The following is an 11647-nucleotide window of genomic DNA, read 5'->3' on the forward strand; positions in this document are numbered from 1 at the left end:
CACCATTTTCCTGTACCCAAGAAGGCAAAGGTAACTGAACTTAATGACTATCGCCCCGTAGCACTCACCTCTGTCATCATGAAGTGCTTTGAGAGACGAGTAAATCATATCACCTCTACCTTACCTGCCACCCTAGACCCACTTCAATTTACTTACTGTCCCAATAGATCCACAGACGATGCAATCGCCATCACTATGCACTCTTCCCTATCCCATCTGGAAAAGAGGAACACCTATGTAAGAAGGCTGTTTATTGACTATAGCTCAGCATTCAACACCATAGTACCCTCCAAGCTCATCATTAAGCTTCAGGCCTTGGGTCTGAACTTTGCCCTGTGTAACTGTGTCCTGGACTTCCTGACGGACCGCACCCAGGTGGTGATGGTAGGAAACAACACGTCCACTCCGCTGATCCTCAACACTGGGGCCCCACGAGGGTGCGTGCTCAAATCCCTCCTGTTCTCCCTTGACTGCGTGGCCAAGCACGCCTCCAACTCAATCATCAAGTTTGCAGATGACACAACAGTAGTAGGCTTGATTACCAACGATGACGAGACAGCCTACAGGGAGGAGGTGAGGGATCTGTGAGTGTGATGCCAGGAAAACATCCTCTCACTCAATTTCAAAGTAACAAAGAAGATGATCGTGGAGTTCAGGAAACAGCAGAGGGTGCAGCCCCCATCTACATCGACGGAGCCGCAGTGGAGAAGGTGGAAAGCTTCAAGTTCCTTGGTGTACACATCACTGACAAACTGTAATGGACCACCCACACCACCCACCTCTTCAACCTCAGGAGGCTAAAGAAATTTGGCTTGTCACCTAAAACCCTCACACATTTTTACAGATGCACAATTGAAAGCATATTGTTGGGCTGGTATGGCAACTGCACCACCTGCATCCGCAAGGCTCTCCAGAGGGTGGTGCGGTCTGCCCAACCCATTACCGGGGGCAAACTACCCGCCCTCCAGGCCACCTACAGAACCCAATGTCACAGGAAGGCCTGTTCCTTTTTATGAACAGATTTGAATAAGATTTGTTTTTGCTAAAATGCTTTTAGTTCCACTATATTTAACATTTAACATCCCTTTTCAGCCTAAAAAATGCAACAGTACTGCACAGACAGAGCACCATTTGTCTTCATTTACACATGATAAAATGAATTATCTCTTTTAAAATCTATTACTCTGTGCTGAGGACAAGATTAGACATTTTTTACAAATGGAAAAACTCTTTCTCCCAAGCGAAGTTGTCACGCCCTGACCATAGTTTGCTTGGTATGTTTCTATGTTTTGTTTGGTCAGGGTGTGATATAGCGTCACGTTCGTTGTTCGTTTATTGTTTTGTATAGTTTGTTCAGTGTTCTTTCTTTATTAAAAGAAGATGGATTATCATCACGCTACCTTGGTCTCTCACTACGACGATCGTGACAGGATCACCCACCACAACCGACCAAGCAGCGTGGTATCGGGCAGCAGCGATTCTGGACTCCTGGAATTGGGAGAGATTTTGGATGGTAAAGGACCCTGGCACAGGCTGGGGAATACGCCGCCCCAAGGCAGCTGGAGGCAGCGAAAGCTGAGCGGCGGCGATAGAGGAGGCTGCATGGCAGCGCGACAGGTACGAGAGGCAGCCCCAAAAATATTTGGGGGGAGCACACGGGAGTGTGGCAGAGTCAGGTTGGAGACCTGAGCTCACTCCTCGTGCTTATTATAAGCAGCGCGTTACTGGTCAGGCACCGTGTTATGCGGTTAAGCGCACGGTGTCGCCAGGACGTGCCCATAGCCCGGTGTGCTATAGGCAGCCCCCCAAAAGTGTCATGCGAGGTGGGCATCCAGCCAGGGCGTATTGTGCCTGCTCAGCATGTCTGGTCTCCGGTACGCCGTTTCGGTCCAGGGTATCCTGCGCCGGCTCTGCGTGCTGTGTCTCCGGGCGCTGGGAGGTGCAGTGCGTCCTATCCTGCGCTCGCTCGTGCCGGCGAATGTGGGAGTGGAGCCCAAGGGAGGTGCGCGTAGTAGGACTAGATCTCCAGTGCTCACCCACAGCCCGGTTCAACCTGTGCCTGCACTCTGGAGGGTCCGGGCTAGAGTAGTTATCCAGCCTGGGGTGTACCAAGGCTGCGCACCAGAGCTCCAGGCTCCCCCACAGCCCGGTCCTTCCGGGCTCCTCCAACACCAGGCCTCCTGTAGGTCTCCCAGTCTGGTGGGTCCTGTGGCAGCCCACGCACCAGGCTGTCTCTCCGTCTCCTCCCTACAGTGCGCCTGTCTGTCCAGAGCGCAGAGCCGCCCGTCAGCCAGGAGCCGCCAGAAGCGTCCGTCAGCAGGAGCCGCCAGAGCCGTCCGTCAGCCCGAGCTGCCTTCAGTCCTGAGCTAACCCCTCAGTCCGAGCTGCCCCTCAGTCCGGAGCTGCCCCTCAGTCGAGCTGCCCCTCAGTCCAGTGGCCCTTTAGTAGGGTTGCTAGTCCTAGGTCGGCGGCGAGGGTCGCCGCTCAAAGGACGCTACTAAAGTGGACTAAGACTATGTGGAGTGGGGTCCACGTCCAGCGCCAGAGCCGCTACCGTGACTGATGCCCACCCAGACCCTCCCCTATAGTTCAGGTTTTGCGGCCGGAGTCCGCACCTTGGGGGGGGTACTGTCACGCCCTGACCATAGTTTGCTTTGTATGTTTCTATGTTTTGTTTGGTCAGGGGTGATCTGAATGGACCATTCTATGTTGTATGTCTAGTTTGTCTGTTTCTGTTTTGCCTGATATGGTTCTCAATCAGAGGCAGGTGTTAGTCGTGTCTCTGATTGGGAACCATATTTAGGTAGCTGTGTTTGTCATTGTGGGTTGTGGGTGATTGTCTATGTTAGTGCTTGTGTCAGACATTTCTTATATAGCGTCACGTTCGTTGTTCGTTATTGTTTGTATAGTTTGTTCAGTTTTCTTTCTTATTAAAGAAGATGATTATCATCACGCTGCGCCTTGTCTCCTCACTACGACGATCGTGACAGAAGTCTTGTAGCAGAGTAACATTAATTGTTCGGTTGGTGCAAATATTCAATTCAAACTCTGAACTGTGTTGTATAACACATACAATTTGAATAAATATCCACTCAAAAGGGGGTATGTATAAAATAACTTTGCAATAATATATTTTATAATATTTGCATATTTCTCTGACAAATTGAAAAACTCTCAAGCTATTCTGTTGAGGAGCATACAAATATACAAAGCCTGAAAGCGTATAACACATAACAAATATATCATGATGCATTTTCCATACAAATGTTCAAAAGTGACATGAAATGAAACCGTAATTAAATGCATTTAAACAGTTAGAAATGTGTAAACAATAATCTGTAGAAATATACAGTACAATTTTACAGTTATAAGCATACAACACTTTTCACCATCCCTATTAATGATGTGCTGGTCATTAATTTGGTAAGTTGTCATGTGTGTGACTTAATGGAAAGGAAGTGACCTTACACGTATTCATGTGTATACTCTATGTTACTAGAAAGTGTTACTCTATGTGTACTAGAAAGTGTATCCTCACTAAGTTGTACACATTTAAACACTTAAACAGTCAGAACACGCGCAACACACACACAACACCACACACACCACACACACACACACACACACACACACCACCACACACACACACACAACACACACACACACACACACACACACACACACACACACACACACACACACACCACACACAACACACACACACACACACACCACGACACAGACAGACAGACAGACAAAACCCATGTGGAGTATCACTGTGGTTGGCCCATGGGTGTGACTACAGGCCATAGCATGTCAGGTAGTGGCCCCTTAGGCTCCCCAGCTCCCCCAGCCTGACTGGCCCAGTTAAAGTCCACTCCGTTCCTCTTCAGGGCAGCCAAGTGCTTAATGTCCAGTGTGGTGAAGGTGGTGAACTGGACCTGATTCCTCTTGCTGGTGGGGGAGTGGAGTGGATCGCTGCGGGTTGGCTTGGCTAGGAGGGTGGCTGAACCCTGAGCCATGGGGTCCAGGGTGGTAACCTGCTGGGAGCTGCTCCTCCTACCCAAGGTGGCAGTCCTCTCTGGGATAGCACTCATACTCAGGTTGCTCTCCAGAGCCCGGTGGCTATCTGTGGAGCATTGTCTCTGCAGGATGCAGTGGGACTCAATAGAGCCGTGGTTCTCCCGTTTGATGGTGGAGACCTGGGGTGGGTTGTCCGGCACTGGCCCTGTGCTGGTCCCCAGCCACACCCAGTCGTGCCTGTGCTCCTTGGGGCCGTTGGGGTCTGGGTTGCCCTGGACGGTGATCTTGTCGACCCGGAAGCAGAGATTATAGGAGGCGCAGTTGAGCAGGAAGGCCAGGATGGCCAGGACAGAGACTCCCACCAGCGCGAAGATGCCAATCTCCAGGTCTGACATGGCTTTGAACGTCTTCACCAGGTCACTCTCCACCACCTGGGGCGGCTTGGGCTGCTCTTTCTGGGGTGGTGCCTCTGCTTTGGGCATCTTTTTCTTCTGGTTGGGGTTTTCAACCAGGTTCCCCCAGTCTCTCCTCAGCCCCTGTCCTCTGCCCAGGCTTCTGTCCCTGCCAGGTCTGCCAGACACCTGAGGTTTGTCCGTGCCATGTTTTCCCTTGGTGGTGGTACTAGTATCAGTGTTGGTGGTGGTGCTGCTGATGCCCTCTCTGATGGTAGAGATGCCACCTCCAGCCACTTCCTGATCCCTGGCTGTTGACGTGGTGACATCAGTTACAGTGCTGTCCTGGCAGTCTGGCACAGTGCTCCTGAACGAGCGTCTGTCTCCGTCCCCCTCGGTCAGAGCCCGTAGTGAGGTCACAACTGGCGTGAGTTCCTGTGGTGATGTCACGACTGGCTCAGGCTCTACCTCTGACTCTGAACCTTCACTGCCATAGCCAGTAGCACCACCACCAGTGACCCCTCCGTCCGTCCTGCTGCCTTTCTGGAAAGTGACCCTAAGAAGCCCATTGCCCACCACCAGCTTGCTCTTCCTCTTAGACTTCTGGCACTCCTCACAGATCCTCAGCTCAGCTTTCACCAGCGCCCCCTGACCCTCACCCTCTGCCACCACAAATGCTGACTGGGGGGTCCGGCGCACAGTCCCCACACTCTTGTCCCCGGAGGTCACAGTCAGGGAGTAGACGCTGCGGTCAAAGAGGTCCAGAGGGGTCACTGAGCCGTCACTGAACTGGATCCAGCAGCTGACCATTGCCTCCTAAACATGGAAATAACACAGAGACAGGATAAGGAGAGGGCTTGGAATTCTCTAAAATAGGTCAAAATACAATCAGGAAATCAATATTCTCCCCATGTGCAGAGTGTCAGACATACAGAACATCAATTCATTTCCAAATATTCCCTCTCATAAATAGATGTGTTAATGCATGAGTAGGTGGTAAAGCAGGAGCTGATAGGATTTTGCATCTTTCCACAGGATTCTCATGCAACCCAATGATTCACAATTACACAGTTATTTCAATTCCTGCATTAGCGTTTTGTCCGTTGGGTTGACATGATAGCTAATCCCTAATTTTGTCGGTATCTAAGAATTGCCTCTGTTAATCTCACTATAATTAGCTTGGGGGCTATTGTATCACAGACCACAGTCCTATTACATCATGGCGTGAAACTCAATTTAACCACAGGGGGTCAATATCAGTATAGATGGAGAATACAAACCATTAGCACTAGCCACCAGAGGGTGCAATGTAAAATAATTACTCCCACCACAGTCAGTCCAATAGAACCATAGAGCTGTTAGCTGATAATGAATGATTGGAGCCAGAGTCATGGCCTATATTCTGAGGTGAAATACATTTGCATAGCTTGGAATTATACTTTACATGGCCCATCATAGAAACAAATGGGCATGTGCACTAACTCCGTTCTAATAGGTTGAGTATTGACTGGGTCAAGTTAGCGATTGGCCAGGCCTCTGGCAGCACAGGGCTGTCATAGTGCTGGTTATAGAGTATGGACTACTGCCTAATGGTATCCCCACTCACAGTTTGGGAAGTGTTTTTGAATGGGCATGCTGCCACGGCTAATGTGTGAGCTGTTAAACTGCGTCCATGCACTCTGTCTGGCTCACAGCGTGGCCAGAGTACTACAGTCCTGAGCTGTGGACACTATTAACTCACACACACAGGAATCACAGGGACAAACCACATGCTGCTAGGCTAGCAGGTTACTGTTATTCACTGTGAAATGTATTATTTTCTTGCTGAATATCTGTGAAGAGCTTTGAGGGTACAGATTTTCCACTATTACTAATCGTTCACCCCTCAGCTTCAGAATGGCACAATGTGAAGTTGGGGCTTGTTCTTCGGATGTACTTTATTTTGTATAATAGTTTTGAATCAGGTTTGATATTACATCATTTGTCTATTTACCTGTTTGGGTCTCTGCATGACTTCCTGTATTGTAGCCGTGGCAATGATGGCCATGTTTCTCCCTGGGCTGAGCTGGAGGGACAGAGAGAGGCCAGAGACCAGCTGCACTCCCAGCTCTGTCACACTCACTTTGTCTTCCAGAACCCTGACCATCCGCTCAGCCAGGATCGAGTCAGACAGAGGAGACATCACCTGCAACATTATACACACACATTAGAATACACACAAACAAACACACACATGCACACACACAAACATATACACATTACCTGTAGAGTGGTGGTCCCTGCAGAGCGTCCCTGCAGTACCGTCCCAGCATGTAGTCTGGCTATAGATTGGTCTCCCACCCTGAGAGAGTAGCGCACCAGGCTGGTGACATCCACCTGCCAGTCTGGCCCCAGGAAAGTCTCCAGAGACCCCCCCAATCCCCCTACCATGGGGTCTGGAGATGGGTCCGACGACTCGGCCACAAAGGGTGTGAGCACACTGACCACGGTGTGTTGGTACTGTAGCATGCAGCCTCTGCTCTTCCTCATCTCCTCCTCTTCCTCACTGTCCCAGCTGGTCCTGAGAAAGCAACACTTAATTGTATACTCTTACGAGAAAACTGTCAGATGGAAGAGGTTCAAGAAAAATCTGAGAGTTGAATGGGTTTGGGTAGCTAGCTCTGACACCAACCATAACCATGTAAACATACCGTGTAGCTCCAGAGAAAACAACAACACCCTACACAATACATCCATCCACCTCAGTGTATTGAGTAAGAACCAGGCAGCGGTAAGACGCTCAGTATTGAGTGAGACCCTACTGACCTGTCTTCTATGGGGTATAACACACTAATGTAACTAACAGTGATGTGATGATAGATTATTATTATAGAGTACAGCAATATGCATTAGTCAAGGCTGATAAGCTGGAAGATTTCTATTCCCTACCCTCTCTGTCATAGTACTTACTGTATTATTGGAATCATCTATCTGTCTGAACAGCACAGCTCTAGTCTATGAGGCTTCTAAACAAACAGGCTTTAGGACTCCTACTTAGATTTGTCAAATAATGGTTTAGGATTTCATCCTTTGTCACTATGCAGTGGGTCACTACTAGTGGCTCTTGTGATGATTTGTTATTAAGATTTTGTGCAAACAAACTGTCAATCAAATCCTTCTTTGAATCCTTCATGAATGCCAAACTCCAGCCTTGCTGCAGCAGGTCTTGGCATCAGCTCTCTCATCAGCTCTCTCTGTGGATTTCTAAATAGTATTGACAAAGGCTTACATTGGTATGTGGCCAACATTGGTATGTGGAGAGTTGTTATTAAAAGCAAAACCATACCTCTTGTTGCCGGCGGCCACGGGGACTCTCCAGCCCTTGATCTGGCTGAGTTCGGGGTTGGCTATGTCGATAAGCAGGGGTAGGTGGGGCATCCACACACTCATCTCCAGTTGGGCACTCAGGTAGCTGTAGGTGAAGTTGAGCACCATCCTCATCCTCCCCCTCGTCTCCTTCCCATTAACAAACACATAGTCACAACGATCCGACACCTGGGGGCTGACCAACTTGCCCTCCAAATACACCTCTGCTGTCTTCAATCAAGATCTCAGCGATCACTGCCTCATTGTCTGTATCCGCTACGGGTCCGCGTCACCCCTCATCACTGTCAAACGCTCCCTAAAACACTTCTGCGAGCAGGCCTTTCTAATCGATCTGCCCGGGTACCCTGGAAGGATATTGACCTCATCCCGTCAGTTGAGGATGCCTGGTCATTCTTTAAAAGTTACTTCCTCACCATATTAGACAAGCATGCTCCGTTCAAAAAATGCAGAACTAAGAACAGATATAGCCCTTGGTTCACTCCAGACCTGACTGCCCTCGACCAGCACAAAAACATCCTGTGGCGAACTGCAATAGCATCGAAGAGCCCCCGCGATATGCAACTGTTCAGGGAAGTCAGGAACCAATACACGCAGTCAGTCAGGAAAGCAAAGGCCAGCTTTTTCAAGCAGAAATTTGCATCCTGTAGCTCTAACTCCAAAAAGTTCTGGGATACTGTAAAGTCCATGGAGAACAAGAGCACCTCCTCCCAGCTGCCCACTCCACTGAGGCTAGGTAACACCACCACCGATAAATCAGTGATAATCGAAAACTTCAACAAGCATTTCTCAATGGCTGGCCATGCCTTCCTCCTGGCGACTCCAACTTGGCCAACAGCCCGCCCCCCCCCGCTGCTACTCGCCCAAGCCTCCCCAGCTTCTCCTTACCCAAATCCAGATAGCAGATGTTCTGAAAGAGCTGGAAAACCTGGACCCATACAAATCAGCTGGGCTTGACAATCTGGACCCCCTATTTCTGAAACTGTCTGCCGCCATTGTCGCACCCCCTATTACCAGCCTGTTCAACCTCTCCTTCGTATCATCTGAGATCCCCAAGGATTGGAAAGCTGCCGCGGTCACCCCCTCTTCAAAGGGGGAGACACCCTGGACCCAAACTGTTACAGACCTATACCATCCTGCCCTGCCTATCTAAGGTCTTCGAAAGCCAAGTCAACAAACAGATCACTGACCATCTCGAATCCCACCGTACCTTCTCCGCTGTGCAATCCGGTTTCCGAGCCGGTCACAGGTGCACCTCAGCCACGCTCAAGGTACTAAACAGATATCATAACCGGCATCGATAAAAGACAGTACTGTGCAGCCGTCTTCATCGACCTGGCCAAGGCTTTCGACTCTGTCAATCACCATATTCTTATCGGCAGACTCAGTAGCCTCGGTTTTTCGAATAACTGACTTGCCTGGTTCACCAACTACTTTGCAGACAGAGTTCAGTGTGTCAAATCGGAGGCATGTTGTCCGTCCTCTGGCAGTCTCTATGGGGGTACCACAGGGTTCAATTCTCGGGCCGACTCTTTTCTCTGTATATATCAATGATGTTGCTCTTGCTGCGGGCGATTCCCTGATCCACCTCTACGCAGACGACACCATTCTGTATACTTCTGGCCCTTCCTTGGACACTGTGCTATCTAACCTCCAAACGAGCTTCAATGCCATACAACACTCCTTCCGTGGCCTCCAACTGCTCTTAAACGCTAGTAAAACCAAATGCATGCTTTTCAACCGTTCGCTGCCTGCACCCGCACGCCCGACTAGCATCACCACCCTGGACGGTTCCGACCTAGAATATGTGGACATCTATAAGTACCTAGGTGTCTGGCTAGACTGCAAACTCTCCTTCCAGACTCATATCAAACATCTCCAATCCAAAATCAAATCTAGAGTCGGCTTTCTATTTCGCAACAAAGCCTCCTTCACTCACGCCGCCAAACTTACCCTAGTAAAACTGACTATCCTACCGATCCTCGACTTCGGCGATGTCATCTACAAAATAGCTTCCAATACTCTACTCAGCAAACCGGATGCAGTTTATCACAGTGCCATCCGTTTTGTTACTAAAGCACCTTATACGACACACCACTGCGACCTGTATGCCTAGTCGGCTGGCCCTCGCTACATGTTCGTCATCAGACCCACTGGCTCCAGGTCATCTACAAGGCTATGCTAGGTAAAGTGCCGCCTTATCTCAGTTCACTGGTCACGATGGCTACACCCACCCGTAGCACCCGCTCCAGCAGGTGTATCTCACTGATCATCCCTAAAGCCAAAACCTCATTTGGACGCCTTTCCTTCCAGTTCTCTGCTGCCTGCGACTGGAACGAATTGCAAAAATCTCTGAAGTTGGAGACTTTTATCTCCCTCAACAACTTTAAACATCTGCTATCCGAGCAGCTAACCGATCGCTGCAGCTGTACATAGTCCATCGGTATATAGCCCACCCAATTTACCTACCTCACCCCCATACTGCTTTTATTTATTTACTTTTCTGCTCTTTTGCACACCAGTATCTTACTTGCACATGATCATCTGATGATTTATCACTCCAGTGTTAATCTGCTAAATTGTAATTATTCGATTTATTGCCTACCTCCTCATGCCTTTTGCACACATTGTATATAGATTCTCTTTTTTTCTACCATGTTATTGACTTGTTTATTGTTTACTCCATGTGTAACTCTGTGTTGTTGTCTGTTCACACTGCTATGCTTTATCTTGGCCAGGTCGCAGTTGCAAATGAGAACTTGTTCAACTAGCCTACCTGGTTAAATAAAGGTGAAATAAAAAAAAAATAATTTAAAAAAATGGAAATGCTAGGCTATAATACCATTTCCTCACTTGCTCTCCTGCTCTTTATCTATCTTTTTCAAAATTTGCTGGGTGAATGTTCTCTCTCTCTGTTCCCTCTGTCTCTCTCTCTCTGTCACCCTCTCTCTGTATGTCTCTGTCTGTCTCGCCCTTCGCTGTCTCTTTTCATCTCTCTGTCTCTCGCTCTCTTATTGGAGTAAAGTCCCTATGCCCTTGGCTCCACAAGATCTGCTTAATAACATGCATTTCACATGCAAGTATGATTTTTATTATGTCTCTGAATGATTCTGAATATGATAGTCATAAGGATGTTCGTCTTGTTCTCTTGCAACATACATGTACGTAGATATAGAATCTCAATTTGAGCCAGTTTGCTGCAGGAGGAAAATAATCCTGCAGCAACAGGACATGTTAATTATCATGTGGATTATAATCATGGACATTTTTGTAGGGGTTGATACATTTTTCGTAAGGGAAAATCAAGTCTGAAATTTCAAAGTGGAAATTATAAACTTCAGCAGCCTTTTTAAACCTCAAATACACTACAAGTTTTAATTGTCCTGCATTGCAGGAAAGTTCTCCTGCAACAAGGTGATCAAATTAAGATCCTACACCTGTAGAGAAAAAGTGAACATTGAAACAGGGCTTCCAAAGCTGTACCTTCAGCACGTTCTCGTCAGTGGACCTGCAGTTGGTATAGTTGGTGACATCGGTGACAGTGCCGTCAGCTTCCACAGCCAGAGTCCTGACTGGGGCAGACACTTTCTTACCAGTCAGAACAGCTGTGTTCAGCATATCACTGTCCTACAGGGGATAGATGGGACAGAGTGACCGTGTGAGGCAGGCATTTAACCACACACTCACATTCAAAAATGGGCATTCACATGTAAGCATAAGCAAAGCACACACACAGACACACACACACACACACACACACACACACACACACACACACACACACACACACACACACACACACACACACACACACACACACACACACACACACACACACACACACACACACACAACACACACACACCAAC

The 11647-nt window shown here is 48.5% G+C and overlaps 1 protein-coding gene across 1 annotated transcript in view; it reads right to left on the reverse strand.

Annotated features, from left to right (window-relative positions):
- Positions 1-3742: 3742 nt before the first annotated feature.
- The window catches only part of LOC111960857 (transmembrane protein 132D-like), a 63937-nt gene continuing 56032 nt past the window's right edge, over positions 3743-11647 (reverse strand). Inside the window, exons 6-10 of the mRNA XM_070439453.1 lie at positions 11262-11405; positions 7741-7949; positions 6678-6975; positions 6409-6600; positions 3743-5231 (exon numbers count right to left, since the gene is read on the reverse strand). Of these exons, the coding sequence (XP_070295554.1) occupies positions 3774-5231; positions 6409-6600; positions 6678-6975; positions 7741-7949; positions 11262-11405 (2301 nt within the window). The 3' untranslated portion in view covers positions 3743-3773. The remainder of the gene's footprint in view (positions 5232-6408; positions 6601-6677; positions 6976-7740; positions 7950-11261; positions 11406-11647) is intronic.

The sequence above is a fragment of the Salvelinus sp. IW2-2015 genome, linkage group LG4q.1:29 (assembly GCF_002910315.2).
Source record: "Salvelinus sp. IW2-2015 linkage group LG4q.1:29, ASM291031v2, whole genome shotgun sequence".
Lineage (NCBI taxonomy): Eukaryota > Metazoa > Chordata > Actinopteri > Salmoniformes > Salmonidae > Salvelinus > Salvelinus sp. IW2-2015.